Source organism: Trichoderma virens, assembly GCF_000170995.1.
Source record: "Trichoderma virens Gv29-8 chromosome Unknown TRIVIscaffold_86, whole genome shotgun sequence".
Lineage (NCBI taxonomy): Eukaryota > Fungi > Ascomycota > Sordariomycetes > Hypocreales > Hypocreaceae > Trichoderma > Trichoderma virens.
In genome coordinates this window covers 351,633-375,685 of record NW_014013663.1, presented here as the reverse complement: position 1 = coordinate 375,685, position 24,053 = coordinate 351,633, and the positions used below count along the sequence as shown (strand labels likewise).

At 49.4% G+C, this 24,053-nt stretch overlaps 9 protein-coding genes across 9 annotated transcripts; 3 read left to right on the top strand and 6 right to left on the bottom strand.

Annotated features, from left to right (window-relative positions):
• Window positions 1-932: 932 nt before the first annotated feature.
• TRIVIDRAFT_47624 (uncharacterized protein) lies at window positions 933-1,847 on the top strand (the record flags this gene model as incomplete). The annotated part of the gene is made up of 1 exon (XM_014097109.1): window positions 933-1,847. The coding sequence occupies one exon, from the start codon at window positions 933-935 to the stop codon at window positions 1,845-1,847; it is 915 nt and encodes a 304-aa protein (XP_013952584.1).
• Window positions 1,848-3,815: 1,968 nt separating this feature from the next.
• Window positions 3,816-5,650, top strand: TRIVIDRAFT_58448 (uncharacterized protein; the record flags this gene model as incomplete). Its single annotated transcript, XM_014097108.1, has 3 exons — window positions 3,816-4,947; window positions 5,026-5,302; window positions 5,362-5,650. 3 exons carry the CDS (start codon window positions 3,816-3,818, stop codon window positions 5,648-5,650), a joined length of 1,698 nt encoding a protein of 565 aa, XP_013952583.1.
• A 1,167-nt stretch (window positions 5,651-6,817) lies between these two features.
• Window positions 6,818-8,399, bottom strand: TRIVIDRAFT_216692 (uncharacterized protein; the record flags this gene model as incomplete). Its single annotated transcript, XM_014097107.1, has 4 exons — window positions 6,818-7,431; window positions 7,536-7,909; window positions 8,151-8,190; window positions 8,264-8,399. 4 exons carry the CDS (start codon window positions 8,301-8,303, stop codon window positions 7,202-7,204), a joined length of 684 nt encoding a protein of 227 aa, XP_013952582.1.
• Window positions 8,400-8,678: 279 nt separating this feature from the next.
• TRIVIDRAFT_172710 (uncharacterized protein) lies at window positions 8,679-10,908 on the bottom strand (the record flags this gene model as incomplete). The annotated part of the gene is made up of 6 exons (XM_014097106.1): window positions 8,679-9,105; window positions 9,170-9,426; window positions 9,497-9,809; window positions 9,882-10,293; window positions 10,376-10,619; window positions 10,684-10,908. The coding sequence occupies 6 exons, from the start codon at window positions 10,885-10,887 to the stop codon at window positions 8,796-8,798; spliced, it is 1,740 nt and encodes a 579-aa protein (XP_013952581.1).
• Window positions 10,909-12,059: 1,151 nt separating this feature from the next.
• On the bottom strand, window positions 12,060-13,072 carry TRIVIDRAFT_225695 (uncharacterized protein; the record flags this gene model as incomplete). Its single annotated transcript, XM_014097105.1, has 2 exons — window positions 12,060-12,460; window positions 12,514-13,072. The coding sequence occupies 2 exons, from the start codon at window positions 13,070-13,072 to the stop codon at window positions 12,060-12,062; spliced, it is 960 nt and encodes a 319-aa protein (XP_013952580.1).
• A 1,673-nt stretch (window positions 13,073-14,745) lies between these two features.
• Window positions 14,746-15,204, bottom strand: TRIVIDRAFT_47489 (uncharacterized protein; the record flags this gene model as incomplete). Its single annotated transcript, XM_014097104.1, has 2 exons — window positions 14,746-14,858; window positions 14,922-15,204. 2 exons carry the CDS (start codon window positions 15,202-15,204, stop codon window positions 14,746-14,748), a joined length of 396 nt encoding a protein of 131 aa, XP_013952579.1.
• A 2,349-nt stretch (window positions 15,205-17,553) lies between these two features.
• TRIVIDRAFT_89797 (glycoside hydrolase family 5 protein) lies at window positions 17,554-19,446 on the bottom strand (the record flags this gene model as incomplete). The annotated part of the gene is made up of 3 exons (XM_014097103.1): window positions 17,554-18,154; window positions 18,228-18,841; window positions 18,906-19,446. 3 exons carry the CDS (start codon window positions 19,135-19,137, stop codon window positions 17,690-17,692), a joined length of 1,311 nt encoding a protein of 436 aa, XP_013952578.1.
• A 1,067-nt stretch (window positions 19,447-20,513) lies between these two features.
• TRIVIDRAFT_89795 (uncharacterized protein) lies at window positions 20,514-22,112 on the bottom strand (the record flags this gene model as incomplete). The annotated part of the gene is made up of 4 exons (XM_014097102.1): window positions 20,514-20,825; window positions 20,928-21,630; window positions 21,695-21,959; window positions 22,064-22,112. The coding sequence occupies 3 exons, from the start codon at window positions 21,922-21,924 to the stop codon at window positions 20,700-20,702; spliced, it is 1,059 nt and encodes a 352-aa protein (XP_013952577.1).
• Window positions 22,113-22,943: 831 nt separating this feature from the next.
• On the top strand, window positions 22,944-23,977 carry TRIVIDRAFT_68400 (uncharacterized protein; the record flags this gene model as incomplete). Its single annotated transcript, XM_014097101.1, has 2 exons — window positions 22,944-23,008; window positions 23,080-23,977. The coding sequence occupies 2 exons, from the start codon at window positions 22,944-22,946 to the stop codon at window positions 23,975-23,977; spliced, it is 963 nt and encodes a 320-aa protein (XP_013952576.1).
• Window positions 23,978-24,053: the final 76 nt, after the last annotated feature.

Sequence of the window (24,053 nt, the reverse complement as noted above, 5' to 3'; positions counted from 1 at the left end):
CAATACATGTACGTAAGAGCTAGATATGCACTTCACGTATACATGTAAGCATTATAACACCAGGGGTCTGTGCTTAGGTTCTAGGCCAGGAGCTTTTACGCCGAGGCGGGATTGAAGGAATCACTTGATATCCGCTACTTACATGTACCTGAGAAACAAACAATCCAGTCGTGATCACATGGAGAAGTGTATGAATTGTATCGACATCCTCAAACTTGATCGTACTTGTATGTACCTGCCTCAGATTTGAATACCGAGAGATGCCGCAGTCAATGATCGTGGACTCCGAGCATTGTCAGTTGCCACAAATAGCTAATCAATGCTTATCAAACTCCACAAAATATGCTTCGTAACTAGCCTAGTTTTATCTTGTTACCTGAATTGTCCGAATATCAAAACAGAGGAGTGGCATTATCAACACCATCTCGGCGGCACCAAAGCTACAACTCATCCGTTTCCACCAGGTACGGATGATCACAAGGTGATGAGTTTGCGCCGCAAGACTATTATAGCTCATGGAATATAGCACGTTTCGGGCAAGGGGTGATGATCAAAATCAGTTCAGGACGTGGTGTAGTTCCCACAGATATCCCTCTTTCTCGGGCCTTTGGCCAATAGGATGTTTGCCTTTGGCAGTGCTCAGGGACTCTGTGGCCATTTACCCCTTCTGCGTGGCATCTACTCTTTTTCCGGTATTTTTGTTTAGTTTTTTATTTTATTTTTCAAGGTATTTTTCAAGTAATTTTTTTTAGAAGCCAAGACAAGGAGAGAGTGGGAGGGAGGGATAGAATTATAGATATATACATCGAAATGTCGACGTCTCTTCCAAACTTTTGTCCTCCTCATCTTCATGTAACCATACAAGGATCTACAGCAAGGATCAACTCTTTCAACACACATACTTAATCATGGAGAAGACCATTGGGGACGCCATGCATCCCGAGCACAAAGTTGAGCCCGCCTCATCTGCTGTCTCCACGTTATTCTACATCCCGTACCTGATCTGGGAGTTTACGGAGAGCAACTTTCCCACCTTTGTTATCCCAAACACTACCTTTGGCGTCCTGGGAGCTCTCGCCGGCTCTCACCTTGCTGATGGCCAACTCCCTTCGCTGTGGCAGTTATCTCAAGCTCTACCCTTAGTCGTCGCCTTCAACTGGTATAACGTCTTGATATTCGACCTTGCAAACCAGAGATCCGAAGAATCAGTCAAAGAAGATCTAATCAACAAGCCCTGGCGACCGATCCCATCCGGCAAGATTACCGGGGAACAGACAAGACGATCTATGCTGGTGGCAGTTCCGATCGCCCTCGCTCTGAACTACTGGCTAGGTGTTTGGAAGGAAGGTGTCTTCATCCAGATCCTTACCTGGCTTTACAACGATCTCAAGGGTGGAGATGAGGTAGTACGGGATCTGATTATATCGATTGCATACGGGTGCTTCAACCATGGCTCGCTGCGTATTGCGCTCGGATCACAGGCTACCGTCAACCAGGAAGGGATGACATGGATCCTCATCATCAGCAGCGTCATCCTTACCACTATGCAGGTGCAGGATCTCAAAGATCAGGAGGGCGATCGAACACGGGGGCGTCTGTCCATTCCCTTGCTCCTAGGCGAAAAGTTCTCACGCTTCTCCATCGCAATATCTGCAGCTGTCTGGTCCTGCGTATGCCCATTCTTCTGGAAGCTCCCACCATTGGCCTACGCCGGACCAATGGTAATTGGAGCCGTCTTGATGACGAGCGTCTTGTTTCGAAAGACGGTAAAGGCAGACGACCAATCGTGGAAGATTTGGTGTCTTTGGACAATGTCTCTATACTCCTTGCCATTGTTTACGTTGTAATGATGAGCTAAAGGAGTGATTCGACGAGTTATACGATCAAGGAGTTGGCAGATGTTTACTTTGTGCAATCTTTCTTTTCTTATGCCCGGGAGAAAATGTTTCTTTACCTGCAATCGCTTGAAGCAGTGTTGTGTACGAGTAGTTCTCTTTTCGTCTTTTAAAAAGGTTTATAGCAAATTACATATGAACTTCCTACCAAGGCAATGCCTTTGCGTCAAGACAATGCACTGATGAGCCATTATGACACACTGGAGAAACACATCATGTGCTTTCTTGCTTCATTGCTGTGTTAGACGTTCTTTATAGGAAAGATTGCACACACAATGTCGGTGTTGCCGAAGCTCAGCCTCTCGCTTTGTCATAAAGGCTGCATGTGATACCCTTGTCAACATGGCAAGTCTCATGCATCCCTGGATACCCCGAGTTGACGTTGTATTCGTGCAAGTGCTGCTGGTGTGTACTTATCTGTACCTGTATACTGTTGGTCAAGTTGATACCTCTACTAGTAAAGAAATGGTCGCAGCTATAACACGTCAAGGTCAAGGGAATGTCACTCTTGCTTCCAACTGGGCCGCTTCTTGGCGTACACCTGAGACGGAACAAGGGAATGCATACCAGGGTTACATCAGAGCGTCGTACTCAATCTAGACCAGCAGATCCCCCGTCAATGCACCTGTCAATGCGCCAAAGCATTTTCAAATCACATAATGTCTCATACATGCACTCCGTACTTGCCGGCTTCTTTGTTCCGTTCAGTTCAGACTCTGCTTCTTTTGGGAAAACATCCGCGCTGTTCATTTCATAGAATGGAGAATAGTGAACGATATCGACTGCAAGCCCCCTGAGGAAGAAGAGCGGCCAGCGGCGACTTTTTATACAGCATGACAAGGGAAATCAAGATATCGCTTCCAATAGCAGCCCGTGGCTAATGCACGCGGCAAATGGCGCCATGAGCCGTTGCGAGTTTCCAGAAGTAAGCGAGTGATCGCCTTTGGCCGCAGACCTTCCCATTCAGGCAAGCCTCGATGCAACAGCGAATAATCTCACCGCCCGGCCGCACCGTCAACTTTGCGCATTGACTTTCAATATACTGTCACTGGTGCGTTGGCGAGGTTGGTCGTACGTGCGGAGAGACTCAGTTGCCTGAGAAAGCTGCGTATCAAAAAACGCACGGGCGGTTTATCCCCACGATGCCCAGCCATGATTCCTTCTGGAAACGTACGAGAATAGTAAGCATTGGGCTACTATTGCTTGGGCAGTGACGTAGTTTACTGGATAGTATCTAACAGTATCATGAGCATCTTCCTATTTTTCTGTATGGTTCTACTGTAGTTGTCAAGTGTCTAATAAAGTACGGGCGTTGAGTAAGTACCCAGTACATGTAGCTACTTACATGGAATATAACGAGTTGTTACAAAACTGCATTTAATATTCAGCTCCCACGGACTATACGAGTAGTACAATCTAATTCCCTCAGCCGTACAATCAGCTAATGCGCAATTCACCTGAACCCTTCTCCCGTTTAGTTCCATGTTCTCCGCTCTCTCTTCACGTGGCAATCTACCCACGACAGCACCCCCAAAGCAAGGGCAACCTCGTGGTATGTCCTTTTTGTGTTCCATATCTGCATCTAGATTAAAGGAAATAACCCATCTAAACCGCTTTGCTGCTAGCTCTTACATCCTCCGTGTCCACAGCTCGACATTACCGCAACATGAATGGCCGAACCGGCTGGAAGGGGTGGCACACCCGGATAGTAAAAAACGTGGTCTATGCATGAACCCCCCTGTCCCGGGGACACCAATATTGGCCCTTGGTTTACGAAGGTCCTGTAGGGAGCTCTTCACCATGAATGACCACTCGCTCTTCCTCACCATGGAAGATTCTATATATCTTCTCGAGAATTCCCTGCTCAAGTTTTGAAGATTCTCGTCATCACAGCTTCGATTCGGACTCAACTCTTCAGCAATGGCTCGACTCATCGCCCTCCTGGCCACCGTGCCAGCTTTAGTATCAGCGGCTGCCATTAACACAACGTGCCGCTGCTTGCCTACAGATCCGTGCTGGCCCTCCACAGCAGATTGGAAAGCCTTCAACGCGACAGTAGGGGGCAAGCTGATTGCCACCGTGCCTCTGGCCAGCGTCTGCCACTCCTCCTCTTTCGGCTGCTACAGCGCCTCAAAGTGCGATCAATTGAAGTCCGTCTGGGACTTTCCTTCCACGCACATCGAGTCCTCCTCCGATCCTGTTGCTCCCTTCTTCTCAAACCGCGGCTGTGATCTTTTCACGGCGCCCGACGCCCAGTGCGTTGTTGGAAGCCTCGTCCAATACTCCGTCAAGGCCGCAAATAAGGCCGACTACCTAGCTACTATCAAATTTGCCCAGCAAAAGAACATCCGCCTGGTAATTCGAAACACGGGCCACGACTACTACGGCAAGTCGACTGGAACCGGTGCCTTGGCTCTTTGGACACACAACATCAAGACCACCCAGCTCCTCAACTACAACGCAAACGGATACAAGGGCAAGGCCATCAAGGTTGGTGCCGGCATCCAAAACTCCGAAGCTCAGGCCTTTGCCCACGCCAATGGCCTCGCACTTGTCACTGGCAACGGCGGATCAGTTGGCTTTGCAGGAGGCTACAGCCAGGGCGGTGGTCACGGACCTTTCGCCACCAAGGCCAACGGCCTTGCTGCCGACCAGGTCCTTGAGTGGGAGGTCGTCACCAGCACTGGCCAGTACCTCATCGCCACTCCCTCGCAGAACTCTGATCTTTACTGGGCTCTTTCCGGTGGCGGTGGTGGAACATATGCCGCTGTCTTGTCCATGACAGTCCGAGCCTACCCTGATTTGCCGTCGTCTGCCGCCAATCTCACATTCACCAACCAGGGAGTCACCGATGATGCCTTCTACGCCGCCGTTTCGAAGTTCCTGACCACGATGCCCAGCATTGTCGACTCTGGCGCAACCGCTGTCTTCCTGCTTGCTCCCGGCATCTTCTTGTTGCAGCCTGTGAATGCTCCTGGTGTAACCAAGGCGCAGCTCCAAACACTTCTGAACCCTACACTCGACTACCTGACCGCCAATGGTATCGGATATGGTAAGTTTGTACCGCTACCAACGTTCTACTTGATCATTAAACCTCCCCAAGCATAAATCTAACCTTGAGCAATTGCAGACTTTCACGTCGACCAATTCCCTACCTTCCTAGATAGCTTTAATGCTTATAACCCTCCTCCCAACGTGACCGAGTACAACATTGGTGGTCGCCTCATCCCACGAACTCTCTTCACCACGGCGAGTGGAGCTGCTTCCGTGGTAAATGTCTACCGATCCATCAACAATGCCGGCGGTGTCGTCTCTGGCGTTTCCCTCAATGTCGCCAATGGTACCAAGGTCTCCAATGCCGTCAACCCTGCATGGCGAACAGCCATTACAAGCACTGTCATTGGCATGTAAGTTATTCAATATATGCATCAATCACTTAATTCCGTCATGCTTACATATCTTGCAGTCCATATGATCCCCTCGTCTTCCAGAACAATCTCAACGCTCAGAGCCTCATTACCGGCTCGCTGGTTCCTCAGCTGGATGCCTTGTCGCCCATCAAGGGTGCGTACCTGAACGAGGCCGACATGAACCAGCCCAACTTTCAGCAAGTGTTTTATGGTAGCAACTATGCAAAGCTCAAGTCCATCAAGAACAAGTATGACCCTACAGGAACATTTTATGGTCTTACAGCGGTCGGAAGCGACGATTGGACTGTGAACAATACTACTGGAAAGCTGTGCAGGATCGCATAAATAGATAGAGCACTTCAACTGGGAGACTAGAATTGGGAGATGAGAATTTTATGATATTTTAGACTAATGGCAATGGCAATATACTATCTTTAACTATAATACTTGCTTCTCTATCTTACTTGAACTTTGACCAAGGGGGGGTGCAAATGATGTACTTTTTTAATCCCTTTTAATACTGAAAATCTTCTCGCCTACAGGAGGAGAAATAGTTTAGTCTCCTTACCTAGATCTTAAACGAGCGTAGATAGTACAGGTTAATAAGAAAACTTTCCTGGTTCAATCCACAGAGAATACATATCTAGGGAGCGGTTCAAGACCTTCCGCGAATATGCTCTTCTAGCTATAGCTTTGGTGACTTTATGCACACCACAATATTCGACAATACGAATGTAGTAATATTTCAATCTGTAGTGGGCTATGATGCAGGGTAGAAAGGAATGCATTTTGAGTACGATGTTGTGAAACCATAATTATTTAGATGGGGCTTTTGTAACTGAGTGGTTATGCAATTTTGGCAAACGCATATCCTAAGCTATGTAGCACAGCATAGCACAACATAGACGGTCACTTACCTAATTCAGGACCCGTTTCTCCTGTTCATTATCAGCCATTGGTGATTCCGGCATGTTGGTTCGGGTTGTTGGTTCGGGGGTTGTTGCAGATGGAGGGTTACTTTGAGATGGAGCAGGTAGACACGGGACAGACGCAACAGAAAATCCTTCCGTCATCGGATTCACAGACCACCACTAATATTTAGTGGACACGCGGCGGCAGGTAGACATAATTTGATCATCTCGTATTCTAAGTTACGTAGTGCAACACATATAGTTATTTGCCTATTCCCTAATATCAGTGCCGGCTCCCCAGATAGAAGGTAGATGTCGTAACAAGATACACAAGAAATTGTCTTCAGCCTCTCAATTTAATGCATAATGAATACTTACAACTGAAGGTAGAAACTCATAAACAGCACGCCATCACTCGGTGAAACAGACTCGTTTATCACATAAGAAGGAGGATGATATAGAATGTCGATTAAGATTATCAATGAGAAGTAGTGTGTCGTAGTCCATGTCCTGCGCAGTGTCCGGGAACTGTACGACACCAAGGTTTTGATGTAAGATACGTCATGTCAATGAACCGCCATGTCTCCAAGTCCAAGTAAATCAATAAACATGAAGCCTTCAATGTTGTCATCTAACACCTGAACTTGTAAACATGCCTGTTTGCGCTTGTAATCGTTGTCGTGGATCACCGCCTCAGAAAGGGCGATATATCTGGCTATTTAATTCCGTAACATCATCAGGCCAATCTCTTCTTGAGAGAATCATCAAGTGTCACAGCGGCATAACAGGGACCCCGAAGGAGACATTGTCTATGGCTTCTTATTTTTTTGCTTTTGAGAATCCGTGACTATGCGAGAGGGCGACTTTTGACAGCCCTCACCCAGCGCATAACAAACTATGTAAGACACTGATAGATTCTTACCCCCCAATCATTACCCATGATAAATTCGTACCACAACTCACAACACCAGTATTTTGCACCCGCTTACAGCTTCTGCATGGCGACGACATCGGTGGACTGGACCCAGTCCTCGAACTCCTGGATCTGCTCCTGGAGCTCATCCAGGGAGACCTTCTCGTCCTCAACGACCAGGTTGATCTGCAGCTTCTTGATACCGAAGCCAACAGCGACCAGCTTGGAAGCACCCCACAGTAGACCATCCTGCTCAATACCACGGACAGCAGCCTCCATGGCAGCCAGATCAGTCTCGTCATCTGTAGTCGCAACGGTTAGCATCACCACCTGACAAAGCAAACTGCCGTACTGCGACCGAGAGCCACAACATCAGCAAAACAAAGACGCGGATTGTAAAACGTACCCCAAGGCTTAACATCCAGGGTGACAACAGACTTGGCGGCAACCTTGGGCTTGGCAGCCTTCTTCTCACGGTAGGCAGCCAGACGCTCCTCACGGACACGGGCAGCCTCGGCATCCTCCTCCTCATCGTCAGAGCCGAACAGGTCGACATCATCATCGTCAGCCTCGGGGGCCTTGGCGGGGTTCAGGGTGACCTCGGCGACCTCAGGGCCGTAGACGGTGTAGGGCTTGCTGGCATCGCCCTCGAGGGTGGCGAACTCATCCTCGTATGTGGCAATGTGCTTGTACCAACGGGCAGCAGAAGGGTACTTGTCGGCGGCGGGAGCCTCCTTGATGGCCTTGAAGACGGCGACGTCGGCCTGGGTGGCAGAGAAGCTATATTTGGCGGGGGAGGGGTTAGTGAGGGGTGTTTTGATTTTTTTTTTTTTTTTCTGGCCGTCATGCAGGCACTGAGGGGTGGGAAAAAATGAAAGAGGGGCTGGGCTGCATGCACTTCATCGCCTGATTGTGACTCAAAACGATGGGAGGAAAAAAAAAAGATGTGTGCGATAACAGGATCGAGATTCAGAGACAGGAGAAGGGCATCGTCGTCGCTGCGCAAGGGAAAAGAGCGTACCCAGTGATGTAGGAGCGGGTGGAAACCCAGTTGTTCAGGACTGTCGAAGCATCGTTAGCATCTGATGTGAACTTTGCCACTCTGCGGCAGCACAGCGACGAGATTCTGCTTACGGGTGAGGCCAGCATCAGTGAGGAGATCGGTGAAACCCATGGCTGCGGTTTTGTGGGATATCTGGAGACGAAAAAGGGCGAGAAATGAAGGCGTTTGATCGAGGGGATTGGAGAGTGTTGGGTATCTACGAGGAGTCGCAAGAAAAAAGATTGCACAGAACAGAATGCGCAGTATTGATGCAACCCCCACTACGGGAGCCCTAGCAGAGGGGTGACTTGTGGCCTGAGGCACCAAGAAAAAAAAATTGTTCACCTGTTCAATGATGGGAAAAGTGGCGCATGTGGGCGATGAGACGCTGTAAAGGGCATGTGGTTTGAGCCACGGCGGCTATACGTAGCATGTGGTGTAGATGCTGAGCCACAGGTGCCCCGCGTCTACAACCCCGCCAAAACAACAATTTCACAGCGAATTGATCAACAGGTGATGCTTGAATATTAACTACTAATGTACAGGTACATAAAGCTACTAATTGACTGCAATATAGAAAGATGCATCTAGGGTTCATACTTGTGCCTTCCATGGAGATGCAGGCTAATGCTCGCAGAAATTGTACGACCTATTCTCCGTGTGCTGCTTCGTCTCTGCCTCCTGTCGCGATCGCTCATGCATCAGCTTCAGCCGGTGCTCCAGCGCCTCTTCCACCGTCATCAAACTCTCAGGAATCTCCATTTGACTGTCCTCTTGTGCCTTTGCAGCCTCAGTCCACCAGTCTTTCTGCTGGGGCGGCACCATGGCAGTGGACACGATACGCTCATGAGGGTCGACGAGCCATAGTGCGAGGAACCTTCTGTGTCCAGGTTTGGTCTCGTCTTTAAGCCGGAATGATGAAACCCGGTGTTGGCTAAATAATGATTAGAATCCCTGCATAGAACCGTATTCATCCAAGGGTAGGTGGCTCAACTTACAATACGTTTGGGAAAGCAAGGACTCGTCCTTGGCACGTCCTGACGTCTCCATAGTTCTGGATGCAAGATCCTCCATTCCCAAGAGTAGTGCCGTAGATCCGCTCCAACCAGTTGTAATTGTCTTGGCCAGTTTCAATAGACTCGTTGAGGTCATCTCTAGTCTGCATACGGAACGACAGATGGCTATCCGTGACGTTCTCGCTATCCAGATAAAACAGGGCCGTACCGCATATTCTCTCATTCATCTGTCCCTCAATCTGGACAAGGAAAAAAAAACCTCTTAGCATAGATCTCACAACACACTCAAAAAAAGCGGAAGCAACTTACATGCCATGAGCCTGCTGGAAAGTAAGGCTTCTCAGGAGTCAACTCGATGCTGGCCATTTTCACAATGATCTGCAGCCCGTGCTCCTTGAACTTGTCGCGGATCCTTTGCGGGGGAGTGTAGTCTATCTCTTTGAATTGCCGTGGCTCTGGAATAATGGCTTCTCGGCCCTCGACCCATTTGCCAGGATATATCCTCTCACCCATACTGGGCTTCGGTGGATCACCATACTGGTACCGATTGGTGAAATGCCATGACTCGTCATCCGGCCATTCATATTTCATCGACACCGTCCACAGGCCTTCCTGATCATCACTATATCATATCCTGTCAGTTTGTCATTTCAATACCATGTCACAAATCCAAAGCATCCTGGGGATATCTCACTCTGCCTCGGTAATAGCGTCGAACCGCGATTCCGTCCTTCCAGCGGCGACTGTATCTCTCCATCTCAAATCCTCCCGAAGGCACTGATCCCATGCCGGTATGGCGGCATCAATGGCATGCTCAATCGCCGTGTATATGGCTGGATATTTTCCTGGGTGCAGGTTATTGATGTAGCTGGTAATTTTGGCCGACCCATCGTCGCGGAATGCAACATTGGCTGGCAGCCACTGATACAGGCTTGACCGGTATTCAGGAGGAACAATCCCCATGAAATGAGGCTGCCAACAAATGTTGAGAAATCTTCTCCCGTAGTCGGGAAAGCGATCAATTGCGGGTGGAATTTCTCCTTTGCCAACAAAGTCAAAGGCGTTGTCCAAGCCAATCTGCTCCTCCAAAATAAAGCTAGATCGGCCTATGTTTCCAAACCGCCAAAGATTAGATCTTGCTCCGACATCTTATTCCAAGGGGGGGAAGGGGGTATAGTAAACACATACTGAAGACGAAGGGATACATGGAAGGATGGACTAGATTCTGCACCATGTCATTGGTTCCAGGGTGCCAGTCCACATTTGCAGCCTGGTCCGCTCGGAGTGTCTCGAATGCTTGCACCAGCTCATCACGAAGTTGCGCGTTCATCAAGTCATCAGACTTGACAATAGTATTGCCGGCCGAATCAAGAGTAGGGATCAGACCAGTCTTGGCAAAGTACGCAGCCTTGTTGCGTAACTCAGCAATGCACTATAAGATTTGCAGGTCTCACGTCAGTTCGTCATCTCATAGTAAAGGAGGCGGTCCAACGAACAAACTCAAAGGCCTCGTCCGAGATAAGGCGGGTTTGAGGCATGGGTATCCTGTTCCAATGCATTTTCTCCTCCATAACCCTTGAGTAGAGGCCATTCTCGGACTGGGTCTTCGCCTCTTGGCGCCATTTCTGCACAATGGCCTCGTCAAATACTTTTTCATGCCAGTTCAGCTTGTCCGTCAATTGCTCCATGATCAGCATCATGGCGACCTCTCTGACGGGCAATATTTCCGAAGTGGCCCCTCGAGCCTGTGGCATACCAATTCCATAGACGGGCGGCAAATTGTCAAGGTCATAACGCTGCGACGTATCCACTGGGAGGTTGATGCCGGGGTACTGGAAGCCAGCCATAGTGGTTGGAAAGAGGAAATTGAGAGCTTTGGCTCTGAATGATTGTTTTGGAGGTGAGAAGAAATTGGCAGCCTTGGGTTGCTTTGATTCACTTGGAGGCGGGAGATCTGGAAGGGAAAATGCCTTTTTAAGCTCATCGTCAACATATGGGCGGGGTTTAAACAATCTCGGCATCTTGAGCGGGTCGTTTTCCAGGCAGAACTGGAGTCTTTTACTGAACTGACAATAGAGAAAAACAGAGCTAGACAAAGAAAACAATTGAGATCCTGATTTGGATACCAGCCGATTCATATAGTAGCCCCCAGGCAATTATGCTGTTGGCCCTAAAAAACCGGAGGTGAGCGGGGAGCGGGAACCATCGTCTACGTCTAGCTCAGGCAGCAGCCCCGTAAATATGGAAATGTATGTGAATATTTACAGCCATTTATCATATACCGCATTCACAAATTCAACTGCGATAACAAGGATACTGATAAAAAGGGTTCGTGTTGCAATGAAAAGATGTGCCTCCCATGCTCAATTGGCGTTGTCTGCCTAAAACCAAGAAGCTCTTTGGGATCATTCGGCTAGAACGGAATCGTACATGCAGCTCAGGGGTAAGCTGCTATTACCACTTTGCTATTTTAGGATAGCTCAGGCGTGTTAGTGCATTTCGGAAAACGATTCATTGACTGTACTTGAGTAGATGCTCCCAAGATCAAGGCTTATGCCAGATCACTATAATACTAAAAGGCGATAATGGGCGTCTTGTGGTTAAACAGTGGGTATGGCCTGCACTCATGTGGTTTTGAAGAATACCGGGCTGTAAATGCACAGGTATTGAGAGGTAAACACATCATCAACTCTAATAAAGGCAGAGCTACCGCTACTCCACTGAAAATCCGAAATCTGAAAACAGTCCAAGTTTGGAAAAAGTGTTAAAGTTGACAGAGTAGATCCTTCGGTAGATATCAGTTTAGCAGTATAACTTCTATGAAGTACGGGTTATTCATCTCGATATGTTATATCTTATTGCATCACCATCTTCATTCATGCTTGAACCTGCACGATTCTGTCCCACCATTACTTCGTACACAATCGAGACAGATGCTGGCTCTCCTTTTTGCCGTTTCCACCTTTTCAGCAAGAGCGGTGATATACTCGGCCGGCTCATGGTAGTAACTTTTTGCATATGTCGAAGAACCAAATCCTGAAGGCGCCTGATGGAGTTCCCGTTTCATACAGTCCTTCGAAACCGTTTTGATCCGCTCAATAACCTGCGAAATGGGAGCCTCAAGCATCTTTAGAGGGGTGTACTCGCTTAATAGATCTCGGTATCTGCTACTCCGGCTTTTGCCCCAACCACAGGAACAACTGTTCTCCGCCTCCTTGAGCAGTATTTCCCCAACTTCTGCTCTCAATCGATTCCTTCGCTCTTCTAATAAGCCTAAAGACATTAACAAGTAATTCTAAACCTCCGATATATGGCCCTTAACTCACAAGTAGTATTAGTAGGTAATATTTGGCATAAAGGGGAGTCCTCTAAAAGCTTAATGTAGGAGCCATGATGTTGAAGAATAAGAGCCAGGGCATGCTCTCTAAACATCTCCATGTCGTCGAACAAGAAAGCCGCCGCCATGAGGTATGCCAGTTCTATCGGATCAGTGGTGTTTCTCTTATTCTGCAGCCACTGTGCTCGGGCATAGAGGAGGGCAGTATGGAGGTCATATTTATCCACCTCAATAGCAATCTGAAGAAGTTGTCTTGGCGAGAACGTCGCCGGTACGAGATCATTTCGATGATGAATGACGCAACAAATTGCGTATAATGCGTGGGCGTCGTCCTCTATAAGCGGAATTTCCTTCGGGGATTCCTGAGACAGATTTTTGCCTTCGCTCCAATGAGGTCCGAGCATAGCACTAAAGACCTTTGAGGAGCAAACGAGGCATTGAGAATGAGCTCTCAGTGAGACCTTTTGCTCTCCGACAACGAGGATAACATCACCATTTAGAGCGATATCCTTGACGAAATCTAACTCTTCGCCATTGTCGAGATCCATCGTCCTGATTTGCAAGGTGCCCATGAATTGTATAGGGTCAGATTGGGGATGTGCATGAAGTGTTATCACTCGAAGTGAAGGAGAGAGCGTTGGGCATCGTTTGAATCACCACCCCGCGTGACTTTAATTAACAGGCACCTGGTAATTGGACGATGCGTGAATGAGGATGATACGTAGTCTTAGATTACCCCGCAAATGAATCCAGGGCCATTCCAATTGGCAGACAAGCCCATTGTATGTAACCAGATAAATCAATCCAGTCCGAGACAAGATTGTTGCCTATGGGCAGTGTCTACCTCTTTGGTTCGAGCCCTATTGGTCTACAGAGCTCTGGGCTCCATTTCGCCTTTTGTTTTACTTCGCCCTCGTATCATATAGAGATTTTAGTATTCAGATAACCAATGCTGCATAATTGGAGCAAGTTAATTTAAGTCAATCCGATGGCGATTGAAAATCTCGCTGTCCAGCCGCAGGGCAAAGTCACAGAATGTCAAATTGCGCAAGATTTCATTCCGGTGCAGGGTAGGTCAATCATGTACACAGCTACTCGGACGCGCCGGACGATTGACACCGAAATTTTCATGGCGCGCGGTTTAGATTCAATTGACCTAAGAAAAAGATTTCTAGAAGGTTGCAAATAGACTGTTGGCCTAATAAATCACCTTCGCATAGGGTTTTTGTAGAGTTGTTGTAGTGGTGTTGTTGAACGGCGAATATAGTGAAATGTGGGTTTAGCCAATCTGCCTTCAAGTCATTGCAGATGAAATCCATCCACATGAGCTTATCAAATTGAAGGATTGGCAACAATGTTACACAAGATAATTAGCGCATCAGACAAAAAATCAATTTCGATAAGAAAATGAAAAAGATGCCCATTACATGACGCACAAATATAGAATACAATTTTTAACAAAAAAGTTAAAAAGAACAACCCGACAGAGACAGGATTCGAACCTGCGAGGCCGAAACCATATGATTTCTAGTCATACCCATTAACCACTCTGGCACTCTGCCAATGGCTGGGTTGTTATGCCAGAGACTTGCCGTAAATTGTATATGGATGTTTTCGCTGCAAAACACAAACAGGCATTAGCATAACCAATTGCACGAAAAACATGGTGGATGCACTTTTATATATGAGCAAGACAGAAGCTGACTTTTGCCTCCGTAATAATACTCTGTATTCCATTAGAGGGAGGAGAATGTTTCGCTGTTGATACTTGACTAACCAGAAGCAGCCAAAAGGTGCCACCATCAATGTCTCAGTTCCAGATGCTGTTCAACGTTCAGCGCCGCCACTGCGTCCAGCCATGCATTGCTCTATGGCCATGTGATCTGTTGTGTCACTGTTATGAAAGATTAGATTTAAAAAGATCATTCCAAAAGAATGAATGCATTTCAAGCTTTTTGAGAAGGCGAGATATGAGCATGTACACCTTGACGATCCAACTCAAGTTCACAAAGCACACAATTACACACGACAAGGGCTTCCATCACCAAGCATTCAAGAATTTTGGTTCAATGTCAATTTACCAGCTATACTTGTGGATATCACGCATCTCTCAACCAGACAGGCCTGTTAAAAAGCCATCCTTGGTACTATTTTGTTTACAGTCATTCGTCTCTGCTGCACCATTATTTTCGCCATTCTCATCCAAACCCCCATCAACCGCCTAAGAAGTACCAGTGCAAGCAACAAATGCATTACCGCTAGCACCAGTGTGCGTAATAATACCAGCAATAGAACACTGGCCGTTAATCACAACACGGTCCGCCCCAGGAGAACCTACATCACAGTCAGTCTCACATCCCTTCTTCCAACGAAAAAAACATCAAAAAACGAACGCACCTCCAGTGTAAGTCTTGCCAGAAGACAGAATGGGAAACTCGTAGAACGGCTTGGAAAGCCCCTTGAAGCGGAAGCCCTCGTAGTTGTTGTACTGGTGAGGATAAGTCGAGCCCCCGGCAGTGCTGCCGGCCCGGACATAGGAGCACGCGGCGTTGGAAGCGGCGCTCACGGCGCTGGCGCTGTAGTAGACCTTGCCGCAGGTGGCAGTGTCTCGCTTGGTGAGCTCATCCAAGGGAGCGGCGCTGGCAAAGGCGACGAGGGAGAGGAGGCTGAAGAACTTCATTTTGACGGGCTATGGCCGGGGGGTGTGAGCAGAGCAGATCTGAAGAAGAAGAGACTGGTGTAGCACTGATGGGGTGGCACTGGCAGATGTCAGTGGAAAGCAGGGAGGCAGCTTCGTTTTATACCCAATACACCGTGATTCAGTCCTAACGTCTCACGCTCTCATCTCGGCTGCTAACCAAGTACGAACCTATCCTATCCAACACCATCACCAACCTCACCACGTCCAGCACACCAGCGGGATCCGCAAAAGCGCGCTTCATCCCACAACACCACATGTAATACATCTTCGGTTCCCCTTTGAGATTGGAATAGTTTCCTCCCGCATCAAACACCGCGAACCTCCCCCGCCCCGATGCGCCGCCGCCTCTCTTGGCCCCTCTTGGCAGGCTCGCAAAACCGACATGTCCGAGACGCACTGCCAGCCACTCAGCATTTGCGTATGCGGCCATGTGCGACGGATTGTGTCGTCGTGAACCCCCAAGCCGGACGACGCTGCGCAACTGGGAAGGTCAGGAATTATACATCGGAAACAAACAAACCCTAACGAGTAGACCGGCAGTCGCTGAGTGTGCCGTGCTAACATGCCGTATGGGTAGACTGATAGAAAGTGTCTCGAATATGTGCATCTTCATTGGCGGGATACAGTCTCTAAACTGGCTAGTTTGGGGGACCCCTGTTCTTTGGAAGCCTTGGCATTTTTCCAGATAACCAAAGTCAATGGCTTGATCAGTAAATCTATCCAATATGTTGCTCACCTCTAAGGAGCCTCTCTCTTCTACAACATGCCGAATATACACAAAGCCTTTCCCTCGCTAAAAATCAGGACAGGATAAGAAGAAATAAACTAAAACCATACACATTCCCCCCAACAAAACGAGGGGGCCAGGCACAGTCGTCGTCATATCGACCGTCAAATAAGCTTATATGGACGCTCCCGCACGGCCCGGCCTATGAGCAACCAGCTTCGATCTCACCCTGTTTCAAGTCCTGATGCTAAAGCCATTAGCATCGAACCCACCCATCCATCCCAAGCCTTTGAGCCTTCCGTTATGAGAAAATACTCCTTGGAAAACTCCGCTAGAGGTGTTGATGGGGACTGCAAGTCGGGATTAATGACTTGGGAACCTTTGGATGGTGTCGATAAGGAGGGCCGGAGGTGGCCGACGGTAGATATTGTGTAGCTGTAACTGCACACGGTAAATGGTAGCTCAAGAAGGTCAACGAAATGTTTGAATCAGCTTTTCTAACTACAATTCCGGTGGGTGGAGCAATGGGGCACAAAAGTTCTTGATGTTTGTGAAAGACGGTGTCTGAGGGACTTCCAGGCATAAAAGAGTAAGATAATCGATTCACAAGGCAGGCTATATCTCCTTCTTAAGGCTTCAGCCATAAAATTGGCCTGTATTACAAAGCAGGAAGTACCTCTTCACGTAGGTAACAGGACAGCAAAGCACACAAATAAAACCAACGACCCAGTAAAGAAAAATTACAAAAAAAAAAAAGACAAAAAAGAAAGGGGCCAAACCGTGGATTGAACACGGGACCTCTTGCAGTTGAGTTGGTAACCCAAAGCAAGAATCATACCACTAGACCATTTGGCCTCTAGTTGCTATGACTAATAGCTCTCTACACTGCTCTATATGCCCCTCCACTGCATCTTTCAGAGAACCAAAAAAAATTCGACGCCAAAATCCCCCCCACCACATCCACCACCCCCACAAAACCCACTACCAAAAAAAGGAACGAGAAAAAAAAAACACCTATGTGTTGCAAAAGGCAAAAAAAGATAAACACGTGGAGACAGAGGGATTTGAACCCCCGACCTTTTACAGGCTTGTATTGAATGAACAATGCAAAGCAAACGTGATACCCCTACACCATATCCCCTATGTTGGAATGAGCGCTGAATATTTCCCCTTATACGGGTATTGCAACAACATGCACTCCCCCCATCTTACAATTCTGCATTGCATTCTCTTGCTCATGAACAAGCAACGGAAAGTTGCACTCATCTTTTACAGACAATTTAATAACTTCTACTGCACCAGAATCATATACAATTCTTCGATACTTTCCCATCCTCCAGTTCAAGATGCCTACACGTCACAGCCATTGACGCTCCTCCTCAGGAACAATGGCAATCTAAAAATAGCAACAGTCTCATGCAACCTCAAGGGAGGCTTTAGACTTTTACGACTGCATGGAAGCGACACGTGGGAACAGCGCCAAGCACATGCCATCTGCTCGTATGAGATCAATGGCATTGTTAATTCCGACTTCAACCCTCGTAGCACCAACCAGCAAACTTCCTTGTTGGGCAAGACAAGATCCATGAGGCAAAAAAAATGGCAAATCCCAGCCAGCCCGAGCCGCTCAATTATTATATGCATTTCTACATGACATATTAAAAATAAAATTCTAGTGTATGTACTCGTATATATATATAACATCTCTCTTCAAATCATGCCTGGTTTAATCAATCATCAAAACACCACCAACATGTAGCAAAGAGCGGCAACCGTCAGGAAGATGGTGCCGGTCAGAGCCTGAGCACCCGATGACGCTGCTGAGCCCTTGTCATCGGAGGCATTGTTGGTATCGGGTGATGGTTTTGTGACGGGGTTTGCAGTTGTAGAGGGGTTGGTCTGCTTGATGGGCTGTGTTGATGATGGTGAGGAGTTGTCACTGGTTGCGCTGGAGGTGGACGTCGAATCCGGGGCGGTTGAAATAGAAGTAGGCGTGGGCTTGTACCTTTCGTCAAGGGTAAACTGGTCCAGAATGCACTCGTTCATGAGCTTGTTGTCGGTGTAGTTGCCGGGCTCGCCCAGGGGAGTCAGGGTCAGGATGTAGGTGGTGTCAAAGCTGCCAGCACCCCAGCCGACGAAGCCAATGTACACATCGCTGTTGGCGCTGATGGCCTTGTTCTGGGCGCAGAAATCAACCATGCACTGAGACATGTTAGCTAATTTTCCTCTCTCAAGTTGCTAGCCAGTTTAGCTAGTGAGTTGATTAATGTCTTACCGAAGGATCCATGGACGCGCCCGTCTCCGAGATGATAGCCTGGCGCTTGTTCTGTCTCAGCCAGCCCGCGAAATCGTTGAAAGCCTGGACATTGTCGGTCGTGCACTCGACGTGGGATCCCGAGTTGTTGATGTCAAGGTACTTGTGCACGTCAAAGTACAGCAAGTCGGTGCTGCCATCGGGGTTTGTAATCTTGGCGAGAGCCTCAGCGCTTCCGGTGGACACATAGGTCTCGACACTGGCAAAGTTGGTTCCGGGCAGGAGAATCATTTGCGACGTGGCACCGGCCTTTCGGATGGCGGTGACGACCTTTTGGCAGGTCTGCGCCCACAGGTTGATGTCGATGTCGTGAGGCTCGTTCATCAGGCCGAAGATGATCTTTTCATTGTCCACATAGTACTTTGCAATCTGGACCCAGAGCTTGACAAAAATGTCGTCCGACACTCCTCCCTGGCCGATGATTCCGCCGTTGTAGCGAGCAAAGTTGTGCATGTCAATCATGCAGTAGGCACCCGTCACCAGACAGGCATCGATGACCTTGTTGTAGGATCCCCAGTTGAGCTCATCCAGTTCGCCGTCCACCGTGTTGTTGAGGACAAACTGCCATGTAGCGGCTGCACATTCACATTGGGCATTAGCATCAAGAATCGAATCTACACGAGACACAGCAACGCTCACAAATACGAAAGACATTCAGGCCGTCGTCCTCGGCGAAGTGCTTCATCTGGCCCGCGCCATCACCTCCCTTGTAACTCAGTAAAGGCACAGACGAGGTGTCGGTTGGGCAGCTGCCGTCAATGTCGCATCCAAAGTCTATTCCGGGGATTGCGACGCCCAGATACTTGATCTTGCCGGCGAGAGTCTGAGAGGCCAGGGCCAAGGCGGCGGCCAAAACGGATGTCGCGCGCATGATGTATAAGAGACTGGCAGTGCGGCGCAAGCACCAGAAAATAAGGGCGAAGAGGGTCTGATTAACGAGATGGGCGTTATCGTGATGGTGTTTGATTAGCGAGAGAAGTGTGCTATTGAAAAAAGAAAAGAAAACCCGTGGTGAAGATCAAGATGGTGTGATTAGGAGAATGAAGACGAGAAGGAATAGAAAACAGATTCTATGCAAAAACAGCAAGGCGCAGAACCGACGACAGCCAAAATAACGGAACGAGTGTGTTAATGCTGCGTCATGGTTTGCAGAGCGAGCGTCGATGAAGATATGGAAATGGTGAGAGTGAGGTGAGTGAGACGGAGAAGAGAGAAGAGAAGTGGAGGAGCTGGAGATCCAATTCATGAATAGCAGGGTCACCCCTTGACGTCCAGCGCCTGTACGAGCACTATTACAGTGCAGTATTCCGGGGGGGCTGTGAACTCGGCCTTAGCGCCGCAATTGCCTGTCACGGCTCGTGTTGCGGCCAGGTTGGGCATAGCGGGCGTCTCGATTCGTATTCAACGTCAGCCTCTGCAGCGGTCGTATTCAGTGGTAGGGCCGAGAGCGAGGCATCCATTTTCCGTTTTGCTGAGATTTGGGAGAGTTGCGGAAGAGCTAGTGCCGGGTACGAGACCAAATGGCAGCAAATTACGAGTCAAGAGGCGTCACGTCACGCAGAATCTACATAGCACAATCTCGAATCCATTTTGATCGGGTTCATGTCAAAAAGGCTCTCGGGCTGTTTCTAGCGGCGATAATGCGCTACAAGGGGCCCAAGCGCCCTCACTAAAGCCCTCCAGCTCCAGCGCTGTGGGAACAGGCGGAGCCGCTACGAAACGTTGCGAAGAAAAAAATATCCATGGAAGCACGCCAAGCCAGTCTTTCTTCACGAGACGGAGCGAGTAAGAATCTGTGATTGCGCCCAGCCGTGGACAGCAAAGACTGCAGTGCACGATACGAGGCTGCGCTTCTATTCTAGGGACTCGCCTATTGCGGTGGGAAAAGCGGCGACGGGTCTATACGTATACCTATATGCATGTGTTGTCTCTTTTTCCACCGGCATAATATGGGCCTGCGAGAGGTACATACATGTATATGTGATGTGGTATTCTGTATGAAACTGCCTATTCATGCTCACCACCATCACTATATTAGTAAAGTACAGATGCATGTATACTTGAAATACGGCTGTGCTCATGCAGAGGACACCAGACGGAACATGGAACAGTGGTCCGATCTTCCTGACCAACAAAGGCGGAGGATCCGCGCACTAGACGGGGGTCGAGCACTGTTACGGAGACACACGGACAGGGAATACCCCCCCATTAGCTATGTCAGCTTCGACAAGAATAGGTGCCTGTAATGGAGTCTTTTCTGCTTCGATGCCATTGATGTTCTAGTCTGTCTATTCATAGATTCATAGCTCTCAACTTCAAATATCGTTGTCTTACCCGGCACAACAGCGCCAAATGCAAGTCTCAACCAGCGTAGAGTCAACATATCCTCACCTCAACTCCAGCATCACACATTCACTCATCGCCCATCAAACTTCATTTAACAAGCTCCCCGTAAACCGCCTTTTCCAGGTCCGTATACAATTTACACGCCACCGCATCGCCAAACGGGAATACAGCCACCACAAGCACCGCCGCAATGCCCGACTCGCGATCAATCCACTACCCCCAAGCAGTCAGCCACAACCCACCGAATAACAATATCAACAAACCGCTGCAATAATACGCAAAAGAAAATACGAGACAAAAAAAAAAAGCACTCACCCAGCGCGCATTCCCCGCCCCCGTCCAGGAGAGACTTCCCCTCCGCCGCTGCCCCGGCAAGTCCCCCATCGCCAGCAGCCCCCCAAACCCATGCTGCAGCTCCACGCCGTCCGGAAACTCGGGGATATAAGCGGGCTTCCAGTCAGGCCCGTAGCAAAACTCCTGCAGCACCCTTCTCTGCGCCGGGTCCAGCTGCGGCGCAAACATGTCCTTGGCCGTCTTGCCCGAAACCACGCCCGGCTCGGCCTGCAGCAAGGCGCGCAGCATCCGGGCGTAGTCGTTTGCCGTCGTGTGGATGCCGGCTCCGGCGCTGTCCATCTCAGGCTCCTTGGGGACGACTTCGAAGAGCGAGAGAGTGCCGTTGTTGCCGTCACGAAGCGTGACTTCCGCCCTCCGGTCCGCTGTATGGGGGAGCTGGTTGACCCGGAATCCCGTATCGTGCATCCCCAGGGGGTCGAGGACGTGTTGCTTCATGTACTCGCCCAGTTGCCGACCTGTTACCGTCTCCAGGGCCACGCCAGCCCAATCCAAGGCAGGGCCATACGCCCAGCCGTCGCCGGGAGGAAATGAGAGCGGCACGTTGTAGCCGTCTTTGCTGAGGCGTAGCGTCCTTCCAACCGGCCGACCTATTGCCTCGGACCACCGTCGCAGATCTAAATCCGCAACGTCATAACGGAGACCAGCTGTGTGAAGCATCAGCTGCCTGTGCCGGAAAAATCAGTATACATGTGCCGTATGTGCATGTGCAGTCATGGCAAGGCACATACTTGAGCGTGATGGGTCTCTCATTGTCCTCGAGTATTGGCCGCCCCTCGGGAGTAAAGCCTCGCAAGATCTGCATCTGTTGCACCTCAGGAACAAGCTTCCGGACATCATAATCCAATGAAAGCTTGCCTTGCTCAACCAGCTGCATGAGACATGTCGCGGAGAGCAGCTTGGTCAGAGAAGCGCCGTAAGTGACGGTATCGGCGTCGAACTTGGGTGAGTTTACATCCATGCCGGTTCGGCCGGCAGAGCCAGAATAGATGACACCTATTTCCATTCATTTTTGCTCAGAGGTGGGTTGACTTGAGTCGGGCAATTTGAAGGACATAATTTGAAGTGCTTTGAAGGCTTCGGTGAAAGAGGCTGCTTACCATTGCGATCCGTCACAACAAACGCAGCTCCAATCAGCTTGTCCTTGGTATCATCACCACTGGCAATATCCCGCCTCAAAAGAGTGTCCAGCTTATCCATTGCCAAATTCAATCCCAAGTCTCAGAGAAAAGACAGCTTGGTGCGTGTTGCCAAATCCTCTAGCTGTGATGGGAAGTATGTTGTCTTATAGTCTGAAAGCCCATCCTTCGGGTGCGTGTTGCCAAATCCTCTAGCTGTGATGGGAAGTATTTTGTCTTATAGTCTTATAGCCCATCCTTCGGGTGTGGCTTCCCCCCATTTGAGCCTGATCGACACGGGCTCGGACCGAATAAGTAATCCAATTGGTGATGTCAAAGGCTTGTTGGTGTAGCGAATGCCAGCCGATCAAATGATCAAACAAGCATTAGCGCTGAACTCCGCATCTCGACGCATGCAAGCTTGTCAAGCTTGTGTCTGGACCTGAAATCAGTCGGCCCAACTGCATGTAGCTACACTTGGGTACCTGTGTCTGCGTAATTGTAATCGATGGAGCGTTAAAGAGAACTCGTCAAGTCCACATTGGACTCAAACCCACTGTGTATTCTAATCATCAAGTGATAATCATGAAATTGGGCATGTTGCCATGCCGTAGCATCTGCAGGATTGACCCAATGATTCCGAAATCGCCCAGTCCATGTCTTTGAGAGCGGGGTCTGTTTTTTTCTCATCACGGCCATTCTGAACCTTCATCTGTCGACTGTCCCTGGACCCGGCATATGCAATCCAGTGCGAGTGGCTACTGTAAAAGTCCGACGCTCCTCAATCCCTGCCATTTCGAATCCCATCCCCATTTCCATTTCCATTCCCGCTCCGTAACTGAGCCGAGCTGGATCCGACATCATGGCCGCGTCCTCCACCACTCGGACCTCTTCCCGGCTGCTGGATCTCATTACCGTTTTTGACAAGTAAGGCGGCCTCATGGCATGTCGATGTCGTCAAAACAAATCCGCTGACTCTGGCTCTCGGCTTCGTCCAGCGTGCCGCTAGACTTTGAGCAAAACTGCCATCCCTACTACCGTTTGATCCTGGCTCCAGATGATCGCGTCCATGGCTATGTTCATCCCAACACTATAGCCCGCATGCCATGGCCCGCAGCTTTCGCCATCGATCATGAGAAGCGCCAGGTAGTCCTCTCTGCTCCGCCGGCCAGCACATCACTGTCAGCACACGCCAATGCGGCATTTCAAGAAGCCGTTGATGCGGCCATTGACGGCAAGATCTTCCCTACCCTCAATGGCATGCACAGCGAGTATTTCCTCGTCCCTGGAGCGAGGGAGTTTGTCCAGATTGAGCGTTTCGCCGCCACCTTGTTCGGTATCGGGACGCGCGGCGCTCACCTGACGGCGTATACGACAACGGCGGAGGGAGAGCTTCGCATCTGGGTCGCACGGCGGAGCAAGACGCTGTACACATATCCAGGCAAGCTGGACAGCACCGTCGCCGGCGGCGTCAAGGCGAGCGACTCCCCACTGGACTGCATCCTCGCAGAGTCGATGGAGGAGGCCTCTCTGCCCGTGTCCCTAGTTGGGCCTCGCGTCCGCACCACCGGCGCCATCACCATGGTGAACCGCAATCCGCGGTCCGAGCTGGTCCACTCCGAGATTCTCTACACATACGACCTGGAGCTGTCCGGCGAAGGCGAGGAGGTGCCACGGCTGGGAGACGACGGCGAGGTCGAGGAGTTTGTGCTGATGAGCTGCGAAGAGGTCAAGCAGCGGATGCTGGCCGGCGAGTTCAAGACGAATGTGTGCGCCGTCATGATTGATTTTTTGATTCGACACGGCAAGATTACGCCCGAGGGGGAGCCGGACTATGTCGACATTTGCACGAGACTGCACAGGAAGCTGCCGGTGCCAACCAGGTCGGATGTATGATGTTGAGGGAGTGATGGGTTAAAGAAGCAGGTGTTTGGGAATAGAATATAGGTAGGTAGTACATAGACTGGGAAAA